Source organism: Bactrocera dorsalis, chromosome 5, assembly GCF_023373825.1.
Source record: "Bactrocera dorsalis isolate Fly_Bdor chromosome 5, ASM2337382v1, whole genome shotgun sequence".
Lineage (NCBI taxonomy): Eukaryota > Metazoa > Arthropoda > Insecta > Diptera > Tephritidae > Bactrocera > Bactrocera dorsalis.
The window spans coordinates 49,250,267-49,275,994 of NC_064307.1; the positions used below are offsets into that span (position 1 = coordinate 49,250,267).

General features: G+C 41.1%; 3 protein-coding genes and 1 pseudogene across 3 annotated transcripts; 1 reads left to right on the top strand and 3 right to left on the bottom strand.

The window, feature by feature from the left end:
- Window positions 1–619: 619 nt before the first annotated feature.
- LOC125779076 (small nucleolar RNA U3) lies at window positions 620–729 on the bottom strand (annotated as a pseudogene).
- A 3,450-nt stretch (window positions 730–4,179) lies between these two features.
- On the top strand, window positions 4,180–5,973 carry LOC105223458 (uncharacterized). Its single transcript, XM_011201196.4, has 2 exons — window positions 4,180–5,476; window positions 5,532–5,973. Exons 1-2 carry the CDS (start codon window positions 5,018–5,020, stop codon window positions 5,907–5,909), a joined length of 837 nt encoding a protein of 278 aa, XP_011199498.2. The 5' UTR covers window positions 4,180–5,017; the 3' UTR covers window positions 5,910–5,973.
- Window positions 5,960–9,273, bottom strand: LOC105223459 (pre-mRNA-processing factor 6). The gene is made up of 5 exons (XM_011201197.4): window positions 9,015–9,273; window positions 8,628–8,945; window positions 7,367–8,567; window positions 6,340–7,293; window positions 5,960–6,274 (listed from the first exon to the last, which is right to left on the bottom strand). Exons 1-5 carry the CDS (start codon window positions 9,110–9,112, stop codon window positions 6,050–6,052), a joined length of 2,796 nt encoding a protein of 931 aa, XP_011199499.2. The 5' UTR covers window positions 9,113–9,273; the 3' UTR covers window positions 5,960–6,049.
- A 3,157-nt stretch (window positions 9,274–12,430) lies between these two features.
- On the bottom strand, window positions 12,431–17,336 carry LOC105223457 (SET domain-containing protein SmydA-8). Its single transcript, XM_011201195.4, has 4 exons — window positions 16,906–17,336; window positions 13,209–14,084; window positions 12,889–13,150; window positions 12,431–12,828 (listed from the first exon to the last, which is right to left on the bottom strand). The coding sequence occupies exons 1-4, from the start codon at window positions 17,047–17,049 to the stop codon at window positions 12,518–12,520; spliced, it is 1,593 nt and encodes a 530-aa protein (XP_011199497.2). The 5' UTR covers window positions 17,050–17,336; the 3' UTR covers window positions 12,431–12,517.
- Between the last annotated feature and the right edge of the window lie 8,392 nt (window positions 17,337–25,728).

The following is a 25,728-nucleotide window of genomic DNA, read 5'->3' on the forward strand; positions in this document are numbered from 1 at the left end:
TTTCGTCTCTCCTGAAAATCTTAGTATTTTGAGTTGTGAGTCACAACTTGTGACCCCTTTTGTAATTAGGGTGCGATATAAATTATTTGTATAAAACCCAAGAATGATAGAAAAGAGATTACGCATTGCGCAGGTCCGTTATTCTAAACATACAATTCTGACGTCACACGGCGCAGTAAAAAATTTGACAGCTATAAACTATACTACTCTAACATTATTGTTAACAAGCAATGTTTACTTGCTACTCAAGCTATTTCACGACATTTATGAACCGTGTGACGTAGATGCGCAGAACGAACAAAATTTGAACTCGTCTGTGCGCAATCTTGTTTCTATCATTCTTGTATAAAACCTCGGAATTTATTCATTGAAATCACCACTCAGAAATCGTTTTATCCGTTGTAACCGAGCGATCATCGAAGAAACATCATTTTTAATATGCCACAAGAGAAAATTAGAAATGAAGTTCATAAACCTCACGCTGTCAGATAAAACGAAATACACTGAGATAAAACGAAATACACTGAGATAAAACGAAATACACTGAGATAAAACGAAATACACTGAGATAAAACGAAATACACTGAGATAAAACGAAATACACTGAGATAAAACGAAATACACTGAGATAAAACGAAATACCTCCTTATCGTGGGTGCTAATACTTTCGATTTGCAAAGAAAGTAAATGAAGACTGACTACAGAAATGATCCTGTGAAGTATAGTCTAAAATTTTCAACGGTCAACGCAGAGCATTTCAACCAAAAGCCACACAAAATAGTTGAGAATTCACAGAAATGAAACACAAACGAAAGAAATAATGCACAAGCATACAAACATACATATGCACACACATGTGAATATGTCACCAATCAAAAATTGAAACATTGTTCTACAAAAACAACAATAGCATAAGCATGGCAACATTGTGTTGCTGGTAGAAAATCCGAGCTGTGCCGAAAGAAACTAACAAACGGTCGTCGATTGTCACCGCTTCCCTTGCTGCTCGAACATCTTCGAAGACAAGGTTGCGCAATATGCATTTAGCGCAACCTTTTCCGAACTCGTATAAAAAGTATAACTTCAAAAATTTTATTTTTAGTTAATATTTTTAACTCTTTCAGTCGTGGTGGTTAGTGTCAATATCCATCCACGCCAACTACCGACAATCGCATGTAAGTATTCATGTATTTTTATATTTATTTCAGTATATCGCGCAAGCTAAATAATAGACAAATCGAGGAATACTTGTTTGAAGATATTCCTTCAGATAGCGAGAGTATTTGTAGCAATGAGGATACAGAAGATCAGCCAAATCCGCTGGTGTTAGGCGATTCGATTGGAGAAGTTCAAATGACTGATTATGACAACTTTGATTCCGATGATGACATCCCTCTGTCTAACTTAGTACTTCGGAATCCTGAATCTACAGAGTCTAACAATGTCAACTCAAACAGACCGGCTACAATGGCTCCAAAATGGAAGAATAATTATAGAATGGACATACCTGGTGAATTTACTGAAAGTGTGGGAATAACCGATCAAATTCTAAGCATGGAGAATGTGCAACCTCTTCTACTATTTCGCCTTTTTTGGACAGAGTATTTACAAGATATTTTATGCTTTCAAACTAATCTTTACGCTACTCAATCAGGAAAGCTTTATACACCCACCACTACAGAAGAGCTTATTGATAGAAAATCCCACAAGTGGTGGCACAGGATTTTCTTTCATTTTCTTGATTGTTGTATTGTCAATGCTTTTTTTAATTTATAAAGAACTACAGTCCTCTTCACGCAGGGATCTATGCCCTTTGACTTTGAAAGCATTCAGACGAAGCGTATACCAGGGTCTACTGGCCCCAGCATATGTCAGAGACAAAAGAAGGCCCGAGTCAGTGAACAACAACCGCAATTCTACTGCTTCTTCTACAGGCCCTGCATTTATAAAACGTCACAAGCCAACAGTTCCTTCAGAAATTTGTCTTGAATCCAGTCGCCATCAACCAGAAAGAAGCACATCAAGAAGATGCTGTCTAGCAGCACTAAAAAATTTCCAGTCCGTACTGTATGGCAGTGTAGTACATGCAAAGTGCCTCTTTGTCTACGCAAGGGAAAAGCTTGTTTTCAGATTTTCATAAAAAAAAAATTTACCTTAGTTTTGTTCCGGAGAATTACATTATATCATATAATATTAATAAACAATATAAGTAACTCATAATTGTTTTGTTTCTATCAATAGTCACGGTGGTTAGTGCCACTAACCACCTCATACCTCGAAAACCTTGATACGTAAATTTTTTTTTCATACTTTCAGTGATATTTCAGCTGTAGATAATGCCAAAACAATAATCGAAACATTCAATATATTCTTAATCTAAAAGCGTGACTGAAAGAGTTAATGCCATAACCATAACTTACTCGTCCCCATTCGTAGGCAGTTCTGCTTGGTGGCTCTAAACAATTTAACTGTAGTGCCACACTCTCCCACAATTCTTTGATTTTGAATTTATTATTTCTAAATTGTGGCTTTCCTCTTCCTGCTTCTGGAAACTTCTCCATTAACACCACCAATTTTTCGAATTGCTTTTTTGTTGTAACTTTAATTTTTCTAAAAATTTATAAATAATATTAACTAAAATTAATTTAACATTAATTAAAATAGTTATTTTACCCGTTCTCCATTTTTCTTTAATATTTTTTGGTATTTCACTGCACGAATGTTGAACTTCAACTGCTATTAAGCAGTCGAACTTTATTTATGTATATACTGTCAACCCCACTTGTACAGTGTTGAAAACCGCAATACCAAAAAAGTTGAAGTTCGATCATACTTACTTCAACTGCAATTTTTTTGACGGATTGAGTTGATGTTAGCAATACTGAATTTTTAAACTTCGACTGAAATGCAGATGGGTTGAAAACCGCAATAGGGGCATAAGTTTTAATGTTTTTTATTTCAATCAATTCTTTACTTTCAAATTTTTATTAATTCGCCCGATTAATATTTCGTTGTTGTCTTATTTAATTTTTAAAATAAATCATGAAAAATTATTGCAAAAAGATTGTGGTCCAACCGTATTGGCCGGGCTGGTAGTGGCATTTCACTCCGGTACGCTATCCCACTACTGCCTACCACGGGAACTCTTGGCTGCTGGTTTTCACCCCTGGCCCGGTTCATCCCTCCTTAGCCAACCTGAATGCCAAGGACTCCTCCATGGCACCCATATTGATGGCAAGCTTAGTGCGGACGTTCCGTCAACATGAACTGATCCACCACACAGGGCTCCCGGCCTCAGACCATCCCACAACCCGACCTCACAGAAGCGTGATTACAGAAGATGCCAACCTTCCAGTCGAAAACGCAGTAGCGAAATAACCATCTTGTATTTTTGTTGTTTTTCGTCTACCTACATTTATCTACCATACCTTACCCACTTAACATGCAGACTGCGTGAGTATGAAGTGTCTTATCGCTTCTGTCTTAGAGAGTGGTTATAGCAAGTGACTAAAGTCAAATGAATACATTTTTTAAAGTAATTACAAAATAAAATTATTTTATATTATTTCCACATTTTAAGAAATAAAATTTATAAATAAATAGAAAATATAGTCTTATATAGCTTCGGGACTCGAGCTTACGTTATTTTTATACGATGTGACAAAAATTATTTTTAAAGTTTTCCGTAGATATTTCTTTTTATTGTAAAAAAGCATAAATAAATTATATAATAAATTTATTAAGTTATTAAAATTTATTATTTTTGAAATCTAAAATTAAACATAACTGAGGTGGGAATCGAACCACGGAACTTTGAGCCACTTAATTCAGTAGCATTAAAAAGCAAATCTACGAAAATAAAAAGGTGTATTCAGGGTAAAAAACTAAAACGGGCAACACTGGAGAGCTTTGTTAGTAAAAGTTGACGGTAGATATCGCAAAGCAATTTCGGTGCACCTTGCAACGTATTAAACCAGTTTTACTAAACGTTTAAACCATTTCATTTAAATATATATTGAGAATATTGAACCCAAACTGCTTTTAATTGTTACTGTAAAATGTAATAATATATAAAATATTAAACTTCGCTTTGTTCGAAGTACAATCGCTTAACAGAGCGCCACCTACCGTGTACTCTAGGCGTTTCAGACATTCATTCAGCATATGTAGGCAATAAAAGTGCCGTTATAATGACTGGAAGGTTGGCATCTTCTGTAATCACGCTTCTGTGAGGTCGGGTTGTGGAATGGCCTGAGGCCGGGAGTTCTGTGTGGTGAACCAGTTCATGTTGACGGAACGTCCGCACTAAGCTTGCCATCAATATGGGTGCCATGGAGGAGTCCTTGGCATTCAGGTTGGCTAAGGAGGGATGAACCGGGCCAGGGGTGAAAACCAGCAGCCAAGAGTTCCCGTGGTAGGCAGTAGTGGGATAGCGTACCGGAGTGAAATGCCACTACCAGCCCGGCCAATACGGTTGGACCACAATCTTTTGCAAAATATTTTAAACACTGATTTTAAATATTTAATTTATTAGAATTTTTATTGAAAATTACCATTTTTGCTTTTTAACTGCTTGCTTATGACCTTAAAACCCTACAACTCAAACTCAGCTGTCACTAGGCTTGTTTAAATACTTTTCGAAAACTGCCACTAAATAGGGTTATCGATTCTAATACAAATATATTGTAAACATTGATACTGAAATCAGGGGAGTTTTATTAATTAATTATTTTGCATCAATAAAATAGTTTAATTTTTAAATTCGTACACTTTATACACCAAATATTCTCTATATTTATGGTGTCATATTTCAAATGTTAGCAGATAAATAGTTAAAATTTCGAGCAGTGTTTTTATAATTGGCCACTCTGCTTGGCGGAGATGGCGGAACTTATTTGCCGGTAAAATACGACACTGCATCTCCAATATGGAAGGAAGTACTACAGGTGACATTGCAGATTTGGGCGGTTAGACGCGTTTTAAAACAAGAAGACGATTTTTCTTTGAGCGAATTGAAATGGATCCTTTGGACGTGGAACTGCATAATCTGCACGGTGAAGTTTCGCCCGAAAGCGATATAAATAAATCATTCGTTATAAATGGAAATACTGATGATCTCGATAAAGCGCTAATCCAGTATATAACCACCGATAGTAGGTTACTTTTTGTTGAGCGCGAGGAGACCTGGAACGAGTTCCATGCAACGAATTTATATAACACCGAAGAATTCAGTGAATATACCATAGAACAACTGTGTGATCATTTCCAACAAAAAGTTTTACCAAATATCAATACTTACGAATTGACGCCAATACAAAAACAAATGTTGAAATTATTGAATTTACATCCAGAATACGAACAGACACCCACTGGCTATACACGCATGTCTGCCGATCGACGGATTGGCTTTAATCGGTTGCCCAAAGAAGGCGACGATTTTTTATTGGTCAAACAACCGCATCAATTGCGCCAGCTGGTAAGCAGAACACAAAACTTTTAGAATATATCCTATATTATATTTATTTGAATAGTTGAAAAAATTTCCCGTCACCGACACAGAATTTGATGCGAATAAAGAATTCGATTTAACGAAGCCGGCAAACGAGCCAACTCACACCCTACTGTTACGTTGTCCTTACGAGCGTCAGGGTACTGGTTACGAGTTCAAGTTTACAAAAGAAAACGCTGCACTACTGTCCGCTGCCCTGTCCAATGACTTCGAATTATCCGGTCGAACATTGCTGGAACCAAAAGAACTGCATAAGCGTTTGCGAGAGGCAAAGCGGAACTTCGAGCAACACGCCCGAATGCCCGAAAACTGTGTAGAAGCAGATAAATTAGTCGAAAAAGTTAAAAAGCTAAAGACTTTGCGTGAAGCTGTAGTGGATGTAGTAGCAAATCGATTTTAATATAACAAACCCTTAATACCATACTTCGGATTAGATAAACCATTTAGAACTCAAATAAAATGAATTTATATTGTGAACGTTTAATGTATATTATAGTAGTTCTAGTTCTAGCATACTCTATATTGAAAAAGGGATAGCATTTACACCGGTATAGATAATTGTTTGACAACGCCATTTAGCACTTCTGGTGTCTTGAAGCACCAATTCTTAATGTGTTTGCTAACTCGACACCAGGCCTCACCATGTTTCGGTTCTGCAGCTATGCAGCGCTCCAACACCTCTTTCTGTTGCTCTTCCGTGCCATGCAGTAGTTCAAACTTGTAGAAGTACGCCCAGGCATCACCAAGATCGGGATCGATTTTAACCTTAAAAAAAAGAGAACAAAAAATGATATAATGAAATTATTATCCAAAATGTTTCCATAACTTACCGTACGGTTAAACCAGTCTCGGCACTTTGTAAATTTATGTTCCGACCAGAACAACTTTGAGACAGCCAATAGCACATGTGGATCGTGTTCGCATTTTTTGAGTGCATCGACCGATTTCGTCTTTCGCTGCGGCTTGGATTCCATGAAAATTGCCTCCGCCCACAATTCTCCCGCATTTGGACATTCCTGCAGAGCACGAGCCATCATTGTGCTTGCGATTTCATTGAGACCGGCACGAAGTTCAATACGTATTGCTTCTAACCACAGCGCCGCAGTCTTAGGGTTACGTAAGCGGCCTCGTTCTAAAATTGAACGCGCTTTGGTTAGCGTGCCCTTTCGTTCTTCTAATGTAGCCGATAGCACCCAAAGTGGTATAGATGTGGGACATTTTTTAATGCCTTGATTGTAAGTCTCCGCAGCTTCATCCAAATGATTCTGTTGTTCTTCGATTTGTCCTTTCATCATCCACAGCTTCGGAAAGTCGGGGAATACCTTTACGGCTTCATCAAGCAAACGCAAAGCATCCTCCAAATTATCTAGAGCCCATTCCAAACGGGCAGATTTCATCATAACGCGCGGAGTTGGCGCCGATGACCGCGCCTTAGCCAACAGACGTCGTGCGCGTTCGTATTCCGCATTCTCCGACTCCAACTTGACAGCAGCCAACCAAATGTCTTCGGAATTTGGATTTGCTTGAAAAGCTAGAGACAATATCCCTCGTGCCGCTGGTACATCTCCAGCAAGCCACTTGGATTTGGCACCCATTAGCCAAAGTACCTCCGATTTGGGACAATGAGCCACGGCGCGCTGAAGCAAAGCCTCCAACGATTCGCGGGTGCCATGATTTTTCTCGAAGTAAGCAGCGCGCAACCAAATACTCTTCTTTGAGGGAAACACTTGTAGCGCATGAGCGTAGACAGCGCGAGCACACTCGAAAGCATTTTCCTTCGCACACTGTTTATTAAGAAGAAAAGCAAATAGGTTACAATACGTTCGCCAAGTTGTTTGTAAAGCTATTAATACTTACAAATTCAGCGTCGTCAATCCATGTTTGTTTACGATCCTCCTCCTCAACGCCTATACCAATAACAGCTTTTACGATGGCCTGGCAACAGTGCACAGCGCCAGACTTTTCCGCCTCAATGGCTTCCTGGAACCAATGTTCGCGGTTGATCTCAACGCCATTAGCGGAAAGCGAAGCCAAGGAACGGTCGATGATTTTCTCAACCATGTGTATGTTACCGTTAGCTTCCTCAAGTTTAGCGGCCGTAGTCCAGATTTGTCGATCGGTCGGTATATTTTCACGTGCTTTGTTCAATACTTTACGGGCATTTTCGTAGGTTTCTAAACGTGCCAAGGCCAACCACAGCTCCACGCTGGTGTTGCAGCATTCCGCAGCACGTGACAAAAGAATACGGGCATCATCGGGATTTTCCAACTCCACAGCGGCCTTCCAAAGACGTACCGAGTTGGGAATATGTTCAAGTGCTTTGCGAAAAACGCGCCTTTTTGCTTTTGTTTCCGTTTCCAAATCGGCAGCTTTAATCCAAATTCGCACCGAGGTGGGAATGTGTCGTGCAGCTTGTGCAATTACCGCTTTAGCGGTATCTGGTGGTTGCAAACGTGCTGCTTCTAACCATAAATCTTCTGATTGTGGATTAATTTCGCAGCCACGCATAATCAGATTTCTGGCCATTTGCACTTTACCAGTGACTTCTTCCAAACGTGCCGAAGCTATCCAAGCGGGAGGATGATTAGGATTGGTTTCACGCACGCTTTTCAACAGCAAACGTGCTTTCTTGATGTCGTTTATGTCGCCACCGTACGTTGGTATCATACTCTGCAAGTCAGTAAGATAACCCTTGGGGTCGACAACAGTTTGTCCCGTCACAGAGTCGGATACTTGTGACAGCTTAACATTCATTAACGTATTACGTGCCTGACCGATCTTGCGTAAATCTAAATCACCCGTTGGAGTAAGCATACCGGGTGTGGCTACACCAGGTACCATCGATGCTAAGCCTGAGGAGGGATCGATTGTTGACTGTGCTTCACCACCGAGATTACGTGATAGCACACTATCCGGAAGTGGCGTAAACTTTTCTGCACGCGGATTGCGCTGTTTGCGATTACGACTATCACCCACTTCGGGTATGGTTGACCACTCTTCAGCGGTGACATTAGCTAAGGAACGTTTCAAATCCGAAAACTGTTGTTGAATTTTTGGCCTGAAAAAAATGTTTACATTAGTGAAAAAATTTCAATAAAAAAAACGAATGCTTTTATACCTCTCTTGACGATAACGCTCTAAATCTTCGCGCATACGTCGATCTCTATATTCTTTACGCTTCTCGTCCATACGTTTATCTATTGAGTCGTATATTTGATCGGCCTCTTCATCATCTTTGTCGTACGGATCTTTTGAGAACAACGAACCACTATAGCCGCTAAATTCATCGTAATTGGAATCGTTCAAGTCTTCATCTTCCTCCTCCTCTTCTTCTTTCTTTTTACGTTTTGCAGCAGGTGGTGCGTGTCGATCATCTGAGACATCGTTAGCGTCGCGCGCAGGACCAATATCAGAACGTGTGGTGAAACCAGTAGCACTTTGAAATAGAAAGAAAAGAATTAAATTAAATTATTGTTAGGAATTGATTGTTCTCAAATCAATTTACCCTCTGCCAACACCAGCAACATAGCCAAGCGGAGCCGGCACGCCAAGAAAATGTTTCTTGTTGCGGTTCGCGATTACTGCTGCAGTTATATTCGACATTATTGTAGTCTTTAACTCACAGTTTTGATTTAAAAATATTTATATACACTAATATATAAAGCTTTAGGGGAAAACTAACAAACCGATTTTCTAATTATTTATGCTTTCTAAACGTTTACCAGAGAACAAATGTACGTTCTCTACGTTTACTCAACACACATCTCTTTTGCGAACTGTCATCAACAGCTGATGCCTATCATTAAACTGCAGTACCATCTGACGGGAACAGTACGCAACCATAGGGCGCCCTCTAGGTGTGAGTTTCTATTGATAATAATACCCGAATATTTTAAAATCTTTAAAAGGATTTGCTATTTGGTCAGAAGACAGATAGGCGATCAATAGGCGATCTACACTTTCACAGCCTCAACCACATATTCAACTCTCTCTTCATCATTTGATACATCTGGATTCAGCATCGTACGACACTGCATTTGTTTGGGGCTTCTGGGGAGCAGCACCCGTAGCGCATATCTTGCGGAAAATAACTCATCATATGTATATACAGACGATCCCGAGAATCCAGGTTCACTTTATCCACTGCCTTCAATCTCGTTATTTTCCTTAATATTTTTCACCAGAACAACTGATTTCTCTTTCCTTTATCAAATCTTTAATTAATAAACCTGGCTACATCCTCGAAATTATGACCGTAGGGTTCTGTTGATAAATCAAAGATATCAGTTATGACTCTGAGGGCTAAGAATTTACTGCTAAAATTATGTTATCGCCGTTGTAAATCAATTTGCTCAGCAACATTATTATAATTTGAAAGGGTCCATTCCTACCGCAAGATAGGATAAGATAAATAATTGAGGAATGCACCGCGACCTTAGGTCTGTTGTGCCCTCTTCTAACTCACAGGGACTCACTTAGCCCCAGCATATTGATGAAGTCCAATATCCTGCTGCGAGCTAGCGAGGCGATGTGATCCCTATCCGGAAACATGGATCCAAGGGCCTTCGACCTGCGCCTACAGACTGCGATGCAGTCGATTAGCAGGTGCTCCGGAGTTTCAGGCTTCCTGTCGCAAAACCGACAGTTAGCGCAAGATGATAGGCCCATGTTAGATAAATGCCTTTTCAACTTGCAGTCGTTGGTGTAAAATGCGACCAGAAGCCTAAGTGTGTCCCTTGGGAGGTTTATTATCGATTTGAACCTCTTCTGGTTATACCCCTCAACTAGCAGCTTGGCGTGACGCATACCGTACGCTCGCTGCCAGTACCTTTCCCTGGGTGGGATGCTCGAAAAGCTTCCCATCGGTATGGAGAGCTTGGTACGCGGACCTGCGATACCTGCACCTATTCCTTCCGACGTTTTCGAGCCGTCGGTGTACCACCTCACTGTGCTATCCCTTAGCAATGCTCAAGAGTGAGGTCGTTCCACTCACTCTTGCTACCGAAGGTAACCTTAAACTTCTTCGTGAAGTGAATTGTTTAGGTAATACCATCCTTCGGGAGGAGGGCAATAGGAATGTGGCCACTTATCCTCTCCATCCTCTGGGACGAGATTATCTTGCCTTTGCCACATCCCTCAGCTGTTATCTGCAGAAGTGAGTGCTTGGCTACTTGACCTATCACTATATGGAGCGGTGTGAGTTCCAGCAGGACCTCCAGAGCTGCCGTCGGGCAGGTCCGCATGCCGCCCGTCATGCAAACACATGCTAGCCTCTGAAGCTTCGATAGTTGGGTAACCATCGAGGCCAGCGACGCTACGGAGGTCCAGGACACCGCCCCGTACTCGTATGTGATTATCGGTCGCACAATCATAGTGTACAACCACCTAACGATCCTTGGCTTACAGCCCCAGGATTTACCCGCCAGCCGTTTGCACACCATTAATGCTTTTGTTGCTTTGGCTAACGTTTAGTTCACATGCTGCTTCCACCGCAGGGTAGAATCCAGCGTAATACACAGGTATTTAACCTTGCTAGTCATTGCGATCTCTCTGGCCCCAAGCGTGAGATTCCTCAGGTCGGTTAGGGACCTGCGCCTTGTAAAAGGGACTACGGTTGTCTTTGAGGGGTTGATATTTAATTCAACTCCCCTGCACCACCCCTTTGCCAGATTTAGACCTCGTTACAGAGAGTATCCTCAAATTTACATACCCTTGGCAGCGGATCCCTTTGTCAGTTAGCAGTGCTAACAGTTCATCCACGACAAGGCTCCATAGTAGTGGTGATAGCACACCTCCCTGTGGGCAGCCTCTTGTTGCGCTCAGATGAATCTTTGTTCCACCTACTGTGGTCTCGGCTATCCTAGTGCGCAGCACGGCCTCTATCCATCTACGCACCAGTGCTGCCACATTCCTTCTCTCCAGCGCCCTGGCTACACTACTGTGAGATGTGTTGTCAGAGGCCCTTTCGATGTCTAAGAAGGCACATATCATCACCTGCCCTTTCTCCAGTGATCTCTCTATCTCCGAGGTCAACTGGTACAGAGCCGTACTGGTGGATCTTCCCGCTCTGTATGCATGCTGAGCAACATGCAGGGGTGCAGTCTTCAGCGCCTTCGACCTAATATTGTGTCTATGATCTTTTCCATAGTCTTCAGTAGGAAGGAGGTTAGACTAATTAGCCTGAAAGACTTAGCCAAGGAATAGTCCTTCCTTCCTACTTTGGTCCGTCCTCCATGGGCCAGGGATGTACGCCATTGCGAGGCTATCCCTCAGCAGCCGAACAAGGCGAGGTAGCAAAATCTGTTCACCTTGTTGTAAAAGCGCTGGGAAGATGCCGTCCACCCCTGGAGATTTGAATTTTTCGAACGAGGCCATCGCCCACTGGATCGAGTACGCAGTGACTAATTGTCTAGCGATTGCCCAATCCGAGCGGGATGGCCTATGTTCGCTCACAGATGGACATCGGTCTTCCGGAATGGTCTCCGGGAAGTGAGCACGCAGAAGCTCTGTCGCTCTGTCCTCCGCGCTGGTGTAAAAGTCCCGTCACTTCTTTTGATAGCTAGCTCTGTGTTAGTATTTCCCCTAGCCAGAGCCTTGTGCAGCCGCGCCGCTTCTGGTGTGGAGGAGACCTTTTCACAGAAACTCCTAAAGCTAGTTTTTCTGACCTAATCTCCTTATTGTAAAGGGTTAGGTAGCTCCTGTACTCTTCCCAGACCCCTGTATGTTTTGCCCTGCTAAATAGACTAGAACCTTCTTCCTGAGGTCTGCAAGCTTCCTTGTCCACCAGGGACAGTTGCGCTTATCTGTGGGCACTATTAGGGGGCAGCTACCGTTGTACGCGTTAGTGACAGATCCGTTCACTGCTAATACTCTGCTCTCTATTCCCGGGCCCGTAACGCTATCGTCGTTTCCTACCGCAAACAAATATGTATTTCTAGTTTTACCACCAGTTATCTCTTTACTAAAAATTCAGAAATTATTTTCATAACCGAACTAAAAAATATTCATTTAATCAAGTTCTAGTTCTTTAGCTAATTGTTGCGTGCGTTCCGCTAGCGCCTCTTGCATATCGGGTTCCAATTTCATAATTTCCACAGCTTCTTTCAGTAGCTCCATAGCTTCGGTGAGCTTTTCTTGTACATTTGCTTTGGTCAGCAAGCCGCTCTCAAATTCGCGTTTTGCTTGCACCACTAACGCTTCCTGCAGATCGAGCAAGAGGTTACCGCGGAATATGCTCCAACCACCATCGAGTATTTCCGCCACTTCCAGGAGCTCCTGGCATAGTTCAACTTTTCGCTTTACAGCCGCATCGTTCATTTCTAAGTATAAAGGTGTTGAGGTGAACTTATTTAACAAATTCAACAGTGAAATGGACTAACCGTGCATTTTGAATCCGGGCGCATTTCCGTACAGTTGAGTGAGCGCATATTTGACTTGCAACACATGCGTATTTTTCTCGTGCAACGTGTCGCGATAACGGTGTAGGAACTCTTCAAAGGCACGCGGTGACATTTTGTTTAACGATTCGATCTCCTTCAGCATGGCGCCGTTGCCCCAATTTATCTGTTTGGCGGGTATTTCGTGTGGGCAGAGCTGACACTTCCACAAAGCGCCATTGTCCAGCGGATCGGTGGATATTATCTGCAATGAACAGTTATATGTAAGTCGCTGGATTGAAATTTTTAAGGCAACAACTAACCTTGCCGACTTTGCATCGACTGCATAAAATGGCGCCTGCGAATGTGCCCAACTCCTCGGGGTCTTTGCAGCGTGCACAAGTGCACTCGAAGCACTTTGCCTGCGAGAGATGTTGCCGACGCATGAGCGTTGACTTTAGCGGTTGCGTATAGGAGGTGGCAATAATTTCGCCTTTCGCGATTTTCTGCTTCGCTATGAATAGAATCTGCATTTGATCGTCGAAGGTGTGGCGCGCATTCGAAACACAATCGTGCGAGATCATCGCCGCGTTTGTATAGATCGCGCGCAGTTTCTGCCCGGCTGCTGCTTGACGCACCTCAAAAGTGTTAGTGTCCAAGCGCGCGGCGACACGTAACACCTCGTCATCACTCCACTCGCTGAAACCCATGATCGTCTTGATAAACGTTAACAAATTCGCGCTGAGTATCCTATAGAGCGGCGTATTCATGCGCTCGTTGAGATGATCTTCCAGCTGGGCGAAACGCGCAAAGGCTTCGGGATTCTTATTACGCAGCAAAATACAACGCAGCGGTAGAATGACACAGTAGGCAGACTCCTTTTTACCTGTCCCTTCTTTAGTGGGATCAAAGTCGATTTTGGCCTTGAATTTACGCGCCGACATCAGCTCGCATTCGTCAATGTGATGAGCGGAATTTTCACACTGCGGTCCACACAAAGGCCATGAGCAGCGGCTGCATTTGTAGAAATTCTTTTGTGGCGGCACTGGGTTAGGCAATGAGCGGTGACAGCCCAAACATGTGGGCGCACTAGCCACCTTGGGTCCATAGATGAAGGGCTTCTCACGCAAGAAAATCTCACCTTTTTTAATGTCACGTGTGGCCCGTAAATGACGACCCAGGATGTCGTTTGTGGCGATCTGAAAAATAAAACGAATTTAAACATTACGAGTATGTTTTTTATTTTAAATTTCGCGAGAAGCGCGTTTTAACGGACTAATAAAAACTCGATTAACAAATCGGTGCAAAAAAGCAGCCTAATATTTAAAATTTATTCTAATTGGACGAGGATTGTTAGATTATTGTAATTTAAAAACCCAGTCTAGATTTCGCATCGGTGCCTTAGGTCACCATTATTGTAAAATGGATGTAGTTGTTTATGATATTTGTCAGATAAACAAACAATTATCTCTCTGATATCATAGATCACCATTTAGTTAAGAAGACTAAAAGACTTTGTTATTTAGTTATCACAGCCCCCTTTGAGTCTGTTGTATTATTTTTATATATAAATTGTGAAAAAAGTACACAGAAATTGTAAAAAGCAAAAAAAGAGATTATTCCAGTTCTTGAAACACTTTTCATAAGCTCTTTTTGGGATGGCTCCACCGAATGGCAATTTCAGTTTGGAGAACAAGAAAAAATCTTACGGAGCCAAATCGGGTGAATACGATGGTTGATCGATGGTATTAATTTCGTGTGTGCCTTTAAATTCGATCACAATCGTGGCACGATGCTATCTTGCATTATCATCGTGTAAATCCATGAAGTTTTCTTCCACAATTCTGGCCGTTTTTGACAAATGTTCTCAGGCAAACGTCTCAATACCGTCCCAAAGAGAATTCTTTATTAACCGTCTGTCCCTCCGGAACAAATTCATGATGCACGAAATCACAAACATCGAAATTCATACGATTAAGCATGCCTAAAGAGACATGTTTACGGTATTTTTTTTTTGAAAAAAAAAGTTCAGCTTAATTGGGGTGAGTTGAATTAGAACGCGTTTCATACCCAAAATATCCATCAAAATAATTCGAACGGACTCGCGTGAGATGACGAGCTCTCTTGTCATCTTTCTAACACTTGTCTAATGATTTTCAAGCACCATATCTTTCACTTTTTTTTTATATTTTCATCACTTGAAGAGGTCCAAGGTCGTCCAGAACGAGGCATATTTTCAACGATCTATCGACCGTTTTTGAAGACAGTACTACCAACTTAGCGAAATACATTTTTTTGAAACATCATTTCCCCGTGGAATTTAATTACTATTTCCGGGTGCTTCTTTGTCACAATGTATGATATTATTCCAATACTATATCTTAACCTAAAAACTAAACACTTTACCGTATTTTTCATCTATGGGGCTCTACCTTCGATGAAAATTTCTGATGAGGTGACTCTTAAGGTACTTCAGAGGAAAATTTAGGGAAAAGAAAGCTCTAAAGATAATCTGCTACAGTTAATCAAAAAAAAAGTTAAAGAAAAACGAAAACTGAAAGTTAAAAGCTTTCTTCTGCTATGTTTTGGGATATTATTTTAGTTTTTTGATTGATATTATGATATGGTATAACAGCAATATGTAAGTATGTATGTACATATGAATTTCCGTTTCCTCCTCAATTGCGCGCGATTCTTTTCGCGGCCACCTGTTGCCTCAGTTTCTTCGTTCGTAAACAAAGTTGGTAAATATTTACAGCAAAGCTTTTTCTTTTTCTCTATGCTCCGTTGCCTCGCTATTTTTATCTATTTTCTCTGTGCTTCGCTCATTATCTTTTTATGTTGCATCAACATACGGCATCAATGACCACCTGCAAAATGTCTGGCCCTAGGTTAATCACCTCCTTTGCAGCAACGAAAATTGCTTACGTGCCAAAAAATCTAAATTAAAATAACTTGAAAAAAAAACTTTACATTTTTGCTACGGACAAAATTTATTGCCAATTTCTTGTTGCATACGGGAAGCTCGATGTGCTGCGTTTACTATTAGGGGGTTGCACTAAAGCTAAAGCGTCAAAAAATCGCTAAATTTCAGTTGGGGCTAGTGTAACCGAGGTTCCAGGAATGGTTCCCGCCGCGGAAATCACTGAGCTCTTATTTTTACTGTTGAAGCATACATACTTCTATGTCGAAAAACCTCTTAAAACACCAAAACGTTTGGAGCCTATCACAAATCTGTTGAAGCGACAAATATCCAAGTCACCCGGTTCTCCGAAAGTATGACATCCAACAGCAGCTAAATCTAGCAAAAACTGACTAATTGAAAAGAAAATATTGAGATATTGCCATCTCGCCTTTCTCTAGTCAACTTTTACAACTGACCTCTATTAAAATTTTTAGACACACTACATATTTTTCTAAAGGATAGTCTTGGATTAAACCGCCAAATGTTCGATACTGGCTGTAGCAAGTAGTTTAATAAATCTCTTGCGTATGACTATGGGCCAACGGGATCTTGTTGTCTCACAAGTGCTGGTAGTTAGCAGCACTCACCGCTCCCTCGAAGCCAAGACGAGTCCTATATGACATATTTACAGTTAAATAAAAGTACAATATGACGACTACCGGAGGGGTTAGTGCAATCTTATATCACTCTGCAATCTGAGCCTCAAAACGTACGAAGTAAGCGAAGCGAACTTTCAACTGTAAGTCCACCATTAATCAGGCGACTAGAGCAAAAGCAATCTGTCTTTACCCATGAAGCTCGGGTAAGCCTCTAACGTACATAAAAATACTATCATACTTCCAAACAATGATTTCCGCATTAGATTGCACTTTTCGAAGTAAAAATCGATAATTTAAAATATTGTATTTAATAGTTTTTGAAAATTCATACAAAATACTGCAAAACTGTTAATGTTAACCAAAGCAAGATTTTTTGTTTTGAAAAGCTTCTATATTACTGAAATATTCCTTTGTGTTTGATTTTCTTTCTTTCTAACACGAATCACTTTTGTTCACCTCATAACACTTGCACTCCGCCTTGTGTCCCTTCTTCCAATGTATGATCTGATGCTCTTTGCCGCAATAGACCACATTTCGGCAGCCACCGCACTTCTGCGACGCCGCCACTCCACAAACTGCGCAGTTTCCAGGATTTGTCATATTTTCACTTTGTTTTTAGTTTCCGTTAGATTTGCCACTCCCGATTTTATAAACAAAACGTTTTATATTATTAATCAAATAATATTGCAGAACACACGCGCCGATCGAGTGGAATTTTGAAAATTTTCGGTTTGCGTAATCGCCAGTCATGCCACGACTGGTCGAACAAATAAATTTGAGAATCAACGGCAGCGCAGATCCGACCGAATTCAATAAATTTCGTCTGCACATACAAATCTGCATACTTAGCTGCCGAAATTTCCGCCCATTCAAATGAAAATGACCGAGGAGTACCACATGCAATCTCACTGCAAAGCGCATCGGGCAATTTGAGCGCTGTCACTTGAGGGCGACACGCGAAGTGCGCGCACATTTGATGCTGAGCGCGAGAATTGTTTAGCGTGCCAAGGCGCTGACGGCATAGTGTATAGGGAGACGTGTTGTACGTGACAACATTTCGTTAACGTCGAATATATATTTGTGTGTAGGTTTGTATTTGAGTAAATCACATTCGTACGACAAGCCTCTTGTTGTTAGAACAGCGCTATTGTTTGTACTCGGTGTTATTTTTCATCTTTTATTTATAGATTTTCTCAGATCTTTCATTAGCTTCTTGGATCAGATGGTGATGAAAGTCATACGTATAAATATTTTGGCCAACAAGTGGGGGCGTGTCGCTTGATAAATAACAACATATGCGGTATCGTCTCATTCGTATTCTTGTGAAACTGTAAACATAAAATGGACGTGTTGTCTGAAAAGCTTTGATATCTTAAACAAGAAAGTACACTAACTTCGGCAGCACCGGTCCTATAATAACGGGTGATTTTTTTGAGGTTAGGATTTTCATGCATTAGTATTTGACAGATCACGTGGGATTTCAGACATGGTGTCAAAGAGAAAGATGCTCAGTATGCTTTGACATTTCATCATGAATAGACTTACTAACGAGCAACGCTTGCAAATCATTGAATTTTATTACCAAAATCAGTGTTCGGTTCGAAATGTGTTTTATCGACAAATTTTGTTCAGCGATGAGGCTCATTTCTGGTTGAATGGCTACGTAAATAAGCAAAATTGCCGCATTTGGGGTGAAGAGCAACCAGAAGCCGTTCAAGAACTGCCCATGCATCCCGAAAAATGCACTGTTTGGTGTGGTTTGTACGCTGGTGGAATCATTGGACCGTATTTTTTCAAAGATGCTGTTGGACGCAACGTTACGGTGAATGGCGATCGCTATCGTTCGATGCTAACAAACTTTTTGTTGCCAAAAATGGAAGAACTGAACTTGGTTGACATGTGGTTTCAACAAGATGGCGCTACATGCCACACAGCTCGCGATTCTATGGCCATTTTGAGGGAAAACTTCGGACAACAATTCATCTCAAGAAATGGACCCGTAAGTTGGCCACCAAGATCATGCGATTTAACGCCTTTAGACTATTTTTTGTGGGGCTACGTCAAGTCTAAAGTCTACAGAAATAAGCCAGCAACTATTCCAGCTTTGGAAGACAACATTTCCGAAGAAATTCGGGCTATTCCGGCCGAAATGCTCGAAAAAGTTGCCCAAAATTGGACTTTCCGAATGGACCACCTAAGACGCAGCCGCGGTCAACATTTAAATGAAATTATCTTCAAAAAGTAAATGTCATGAACCAATCTAACGTTTCAAATAAAGAACCGATGAGATTTTGCAAATTTTATGCGTTTTTTTTTTAAAAAAAGTTATCAAGCTCTTAAAAAATCACCCTTCACAGATACGAAAATTTTATTTAAAAAATCTTTATCAAAAGATCGGTCAGTTTGAGTGGCAACTAACGAACGTATAGTTTTTTAGCCTTTTATATTCGGGATTTGACAATCCTAGTATTGTAATCTGGCATCTCACAACTTTATCGTTAAGTTTGAAATTGTTGATGTTATACATTAGTGGTCACATTCAAACATTTTATTTTTTGAGAGTGCATGCGTGTGGAGACTCAAATTACTGGTCCCCTACTTTTCTCAGTTCAAGTGCTATTAGGACCACCACTGGTTTTCATTAAATTGGTTCTAAACGCAAATAGTGTGCGAAATATTTTCTAAAGCTACTGTTCTAACTAACCATTATTTAAATTTCTACTAGTATTGTAAAAAAACTATATTAAACAAATTGCTTATCTATTTAAGTGTTCTACAAAGAAAAAATCTAATTCCCATTCAATATGAGAGGGAAAATAAAAACGCTGATTTTTGCTTTCTACATATGTATGTATGTAGATGCGTATACTTTCCACGCATGTTTTGCTCGCTGGGAAGTCAGAAAACTAACTGGCTGCTTATTTTTATCCATACTTCGAACGATATTTGTATAATAAGTACAGTAACTTAAAATATTCAAAAAAAAATCGCGAACATTTTCGACCGATTATTTTTTACAACTTTCGACGTGCATTATCTCAGCAACAGTGCATCGATGAACTTAATCCAGTTTTTATTAATGTTTATCCTAAATAAAAGCAGTAATGTTCCATTACAACGACACTTTTTAATACTGTGGTTTACCCAACTGATTTTTTTGGCGGTTTGAGTTGAAAACCAAAAGGGCGAATTTCTAAACTTCAACTAAAATACAGTTTTGTTGAAAACTGTAATAGATGCCTTCTTCTTCTTCTTAATTGTCGAAGACACCGCTTACGCGATTATTGCCGAGTTAACAACCGCGCACCAGTCGTTTCTTCTTTTCGCTACGTGGCGCCAATTGGATATTCCAAGCGAGGCCAGATCTTTCTTCACTTGGTCTTTCCAAAAGAGTGGAGCTGCTCCTCTTCATTTGCTTCCCCCGGCGGGTACTGCGTCAAGTACTCTCAGAGCTGGAGTGTTTTCATCCATCCGGACAACATGACCTAGCCAGCGTAGCCGCTGTCTTTTAATTCGCTGAACTATGTCAATGTCGTCGTATATCTCGTACAGCTCATCGTTCCATCGAATGCGATATTCGCCGTGGCCAACGCGCAAAGGACCATAAATCTTTCGCAGAATTTTTCTCTCGAAAACTCGCAACGTCGACTCATCCGCTGTTGACATCGTCCAAGCCTCTGCACCATATAGCAGGACGGGAATTATGAGTGACTTAAAGGGTTTGGTTTTTGTTCTTCGAGAGAGGACTTTACGTCTCAATTTCCTACTCAGTTCGAAGTAGCACACGTTGGCAAGAGTTATCCTGCGTTGTATTTCCAGGCTGACATTGTTGGTGGTGTTTACGCTGGTTCCTAAATAGACGAAATTATCTAAAACTTCAAAGTTATGACTGTCAACAGTGACGTGAGAGCGAAGTCGCGAGTGCGACGACTGTTTGTTTGATGACAGGAGATATTTCGTCTTGCCTCGTTCACTGCAAGACCCATTCGTTTTGCTTCCTTGTCCAGCCTGGAGAAAGCAGAACTAACGGCGCGGGTGTTGAGGCATACGCCAGCAGCTGTACACTCTTATAAAAGATTGTACCTGCTCGATTAAGTTCTGCAGCTCGAACTATTTTCTCCAGCAGCAGATTGAAGAATTCGCACGATAGGGAGTCGCCTTGTCTGAAACCTCGTTTGGTATCGAACGGTTCGGAGATGTTCTTCCCGATCCTGATGGAGCTTTTCGTGTTGCTCAACGTCAGTTTACACAGCCGTATTAGTTTTGTCGTGCTGTCGAAAGCAGCTTTGAAATCGACGAAGAGGTGGTGTGTGTCGATTCTCCTTTCACGGGTCTTTTCCAAGATTTGGCGCATGGTGAATATCTGGTCGGTTGTGGATTTGCCAGGTCTAAAGCCACACTGATAAGGTCCAATCAGTTCGTTGACGGTGGGCTTTAATCTTTCACACAGTACGCTCGATAGAACCTTATATGCGATGTTGAGGAGGCTAATCCCACGGTAGTTGGCGCAGATTGTGGGGTCTCCTTTTTTATGGATTGGGCATAGCACACTTAAATTCCAGTCGTTGATGCATGCTCCTTATCAGTTCTTCGCCGCCGTGTTTGAATAGCTCGGCCGGCAATCCATCGGCCCCTGCCACTTTGTTGTTCTTCAGGCGGGTGATTGCTATTCGAACTTCTTCATGGTCGGGCAATGGAACGTCTGCTCCATCGTCATCGGTTGGGCAATCGCGTTCGCTTCTCCTGGCGTTGTGCGTTCACTGACATTCAGCAGGCTGAAGAAGTGTCCCCTCCATAATTTAAGTATGTTCTGGGTATCGGTCACTAGATCACCTTTGGGGGTTCTAAAAGAGTATGCTGCGGTTTTGAAACCTTCTGTAAGCCGCCGCATTTTTTTGTAGAATTTTCGAGCATTACCCCTGTCGGCCAGCTCATCAAGCTCTTTATACCCACATATTTCGGCCTCTTTTTTTCTGTCTGCAACTGCGTCTTGCTTCGCTCTTCAACTCTCGGTATTTATACCATCCCGCACGTGTTGTGAACGATTGTAACGTTGAGAGGTAGGCAGCCTGTCCGCTGCGGCACGGCACTCCTCGTCGTACCATCGGTCCTTTTGCACTTTTCGAAAACCAATGGTTTCTGTTGCAGCTGTACGTAAGGAGTTTGAAATGCCGTCCCACAGTTCCCTTATACCGAGTTGTTGACGAGTGCTCTCAGAGAGCAGGAGTGCAAGCCGAGTAGAAAATCTTTCGGCTGTCTGTTGTGATTGCAGCTTCTCGACGTCGAACCTTCCTTGTGTTTGTTGGCGTGCGTTTTTTGCTGCACAGAGGCGGGTGCGAATTTTGGCTGCAACAATATAGTGGTCCGAGTCGATGTTAGGACCTCGGAGCGCACGCACATCTAAAACACTGGAGACGTGTCTTCCGTCTATCACAACATGATCGATCTGGTTGGTGGTTTTTCGATCCGGAGACAGCCAGGTAGCTTGATGTATCTTCTTATGCTGGAATCTAGTACTACAGATAACCATATTTCGGGCCCCGGCGAAGTCGATCAGCCTCAACCCATTTGGGGATGTTTCCTCGTGGAGGCTGAATTTACCGACCGTAGTGCCAAAGATACCTTCTTTGCCCACCCTGGCGTTAAAGTCGCCAAGCACGATTTTGACATCGTGGCGGGGGCATCTCTCATAAGTGCGCTCCAAGCACTCATAAAAGGCATCTTTGGTCACATCGTCCTTCTCTTCCGTCGGGGCGTGGGCGCAAATCAGCGATATGTTGAAGATCCTCGCTTTGATGCGGATTGTGGCCAAATTGTTGAAAATGGCAACTGTTATAGCTTTATTGGAGCTTTAGAAGGACAAAACCTACAGCAGAAAGCATAAAGAAAATCTATGTAAAAATATCATTATTGGTAAAAATTCAACCCTGGGGCCATTAACATCAGCTTCATAATGTCTTTAATATTTTCTCATGTTAAAAAATAGTAATAACTTTTCGTGAATTTTTTAAATCACACAGACCCAGTGATGAATTTGAATAAATTTATTTATTTTTTAAGGTAAGGTTCATTGAAATCAGAGATTGAAGAAAGTGTCCTTGTCAATGTTTCTTTATAAAATACTTATTTTTCTAAAACCAACTGCAGTTTCAAAAAAATATAATTATTTCAGTTCATAGTTTGTACGTTATTATTTGAAAACTCAATAGGAGGATGAAGCCATGTGTAGAAGTTCACGTAAGTGAGGAAAGTTTCTTGAGGGCCATTCACTTGGGAGTGGCGATAAACGATTCTTTTACATATGGCTCAAGCAGCTCACGACTACGGGTCTTAAACCAAGTACGAGTATCCTCCTCGAGGTTGTGCGCTGAGTTTAAATTCGCCTCGTAAAAAACACTCTCAATGAAACAGCCTCGGATAAGAGACCTCCCTTTTAATGACGACCAATGGAAACGTACTAAGGATTATGATCTTAGAGCATGTACCTAGAACTTTCGGTCCCTTAACAGGGAAGGTGTCACCACCCAGTTGGTTAATATACTCGTAAGAGTAAAAGCTGACATCACCACCGTCCAAGGAGTGCGATGGATGAGACTCCGTCGCTGAGTACCGGCATTCACCCCAGTGGATAAACGTCTACCCACAATCCGCATCGAACAGAAGCTCTCCAACATACATACATATCTCTGATTTGCACCGATAGAAAAGAAGGACAATGTGACCAATGGTGTCTCCTATAAGCACTTGGAGCGCACCTATGATGTTAAAATCGTTCTTGGCAACTTTAACGCCAACGTTATCTTTGCCAATACGTAAATTTAGCCTTCATAATGAAACATCCCCAAATGGGTTGAGACTAATCGACTTCGATTTTCTACTCGACTTTCAATTCTCTGAGAGCACTCATCAGCAATTCGGTATATGGGAACTGTGAGGCAGTATTTCAAGCTTTTCCAAATGAAACCTTTGGTTTTGGAAAAGGCAAAAGAACATTGTCGCCGTTGAGATAAAACAGTTCTCGCAACGTTACAATCGACCACAATGCGTGCGGGATGGGATAGATACCAAAAGTTGGAAAGGGAAGCGAAAGGCATTTACAGACAGAGAGGCCGAATTGCGTCAGTACGAAGAGCGATGGATTACCGGCCGAGCTATTCAAATACGGTGGCGAAGAACTGATAAGGAGCATGCATCAGCTTCTTTGTAGAATATGGTAGGACGAAAGCATCACCGACAATTGGAATTCAAGTGCGCTCTACCTAATCCACAAAAACGGAGACTCCATAATCTGCGCTAACTGCCGTGGGATAAGTCTCCTAAACATCGCATATGTATAAGATTCTATCGACCGTACTGAGTGAAATATTACAGCCCACCGCCAACAACTAGGTTTAAAGGGTGTGGCTTTAGACTTGGAAAATCTACAGTTGACCGGATTTTCACCATGCGCCAAATATTGGAAAAGATCCGTGAAAGAAAGATCTATACACACAACCTCTTCGTCAATTTTAAAACCGCCATTCACAGCACGAAAAGGAGTTGCCTCTATGCCGCTATCTTTGAACTTGGTATCCCCGTACAGCTAATACGGCTGTGTAAGCTGACTTTGAGCATTACCAAAACCTCCGTCAGGGTCGAGAAGAACCTCTTCGACCCGTTCAATACCAAACGAGGCTTCAGACAAGGCGACTATCTTTCGTGCGACTTTTTCAATCTGCTGCTGGGGAAAATTATTAGAGCTGCAGAACTGAATAAAGAAGGTACCATTTTCTCTAAGAGAGTACAGCTGCTGGCGTACGCCGATAATATTGATATCATTGGCCTCAACGACCACGCCGTTAGTTTTGCTTTCTCCAGAATATATAAGGAAGCGAACCAAATGGGTCTGGTAGTGAGCGAGGGCAAGACGAAATATCTCCTGTTATTAAACAAACAGTCGTCGCATTCCCGACTAGGCTCCCACGTCAGTGTTGGCAGTCATAACTCCGAAGTCGTAGATAATTTCGTCTATCACGAAACCAGAATTAATTCCAACAGCAATGTCAGCCTCGAAATCCAACGGTTTTGCCAACAGGTGCTACTTCGGACTGAGTAGACAATTGAGAAGTAAACTCCTCTATCGACGAACAAAGACCAAACTCTATAAGTCTCTCATTATTCCAGTCCTGTTATATGGTGCAGAGGCATAGACGAAGACAATGATGTTGATGAGTCCACCTTACTTGTTTTCGAGGTCTTTGCCCGTTGGTAACGACGATATTGACATAGTTCTGTATGGATGAAAGCACTCCAGTTTAAAAAGTATTCGACACAGTACCGAGGAAAGCAGAGGAAAAGACCTCTACTCTGTTTGAGAGCTCAGGTGGAGAAGGATCTGGGTGCATTTGGTATCTCGAATTGGCGTCAAATCGTGAAAAGAACAAACTATAGGTGCGCTGTTGTGAACTCGCCTATAACCACGTAAGCGGTGGTCACGCCAATAAAAAAGAAGAAGATTTGTGCGACGATTTGGAAAACTCTCTATTATTATGTAACAGTTGAAGTTAAAATAAATAAATAAAGCATTTTTGTAGTTTCTTTTCTCACAATTCATTTAATAATTTACTGTATGTATTTCCATTGATACATATTTAAAAAAAATTCTCATTTTTTCAATAAATTCATAAATGGAAATCAGTCTTTTTCTATGTGTTTTAAGAAAAAATAATATAAAGGCGTATATATAGTAGATGTACATATATGTATATTAACAGAGTTGAACATATGTATCAGCAATTGTATGTATATGCGTAAAAATATATAATTTATATATAATAAATACATTGCTACATTTATATTGAAGCATATTTAGAGAAAAATTGGCTATTAATAAAAAATAATAAATTCAGCGGTGATTGGTTGGTGCAATTCGAAGGTGGCGATGGTACTTAGCGCTAAATTTTTAACTATACATAAGTATGTATGTGTATACCCGCTGTACTGTATGAATCAGTTGAAATTCTTTGCAAGCTCTAAGCTTAAAGTAATCAAAAATTCTTTTGAAATGCGCAAAGCAATTGGTTGCCACATGAATTAAGCAAAATTATTATGTATATGTAAATATATTATAAGTTTTCAACTGCGTTAGCTTACATGCACATATACATACATATGTATGTAACTGTTCTAGTGTTTTCTAGATTTCGGTTTTTATTTGCTAATCAAGTACTATGAAACAATTTCAACTAGTTTTCGTTTTGTATGCTTTTTATGCAAGCGAAACATTTATATTATATTTGT

Excerpts from the sequence above, each read along its gene's own strand:
- LOC105223458 (XM_011201196.4), top strand. The coding sequence starts at position 5,018 with ATGGATCCTTTGGACGTGGAACTGCATAATCTGCACGGTGAAGTTTCG. Across the intron at positions 5,477-5,531 it reads CGCATCAATTGCGCCAGCTG|TTGAAAAAATTTCCCGTCAC; the intron begins GTAAGCAGAACA and ends TTATTTGAATAG.
- LOC105223459 (XM_011201197.4), bottom strand. The coding sequence starts at position 9,112 with ATGTCGAATATAACTGCAGCAGTAATCGCGAACCGCAACAAGAAACAT. Across the intron at positions 8,946-9,014 it reads GTTGCTGGTGTTGGCAGAGG|TGCTACTGGTTTCACCACAC; the intron begins GTAAATTGATTT and ends TCTATTTCAAAG. Across the intron at positions 6,275-6,339 it reads GAGACTGGTTTAACCGTACG|GTTAAAATCGATCCCGATCT; the intron begins GTAAGTTATGGA and ends CTTTTTTTTAAG.
- LOC105223457 (XM_011201195.4), bottom strand. The coding sequence starts at position 17,049 with ATGACAAATCCTGGAAACTGCGCAGTTTGTGGAGTGGCGGCGTCGCAG. Across the intron at positions 14,085-16,905 it reads CGGAGTGCAAGTGTTATGAG|ATCGCCACAAACGACATCCT; the intron begins GTGAACAAAAGT and ends TTTATTTTTCAG. Across the intron at positions 13,151-13,208 it reads GTCGATGCAAAGTCGGCAAG|ATAATATCCACCGATCCGCT; the intron begins GTTAGTTGTTGC and ends TGTTCATTGCAG.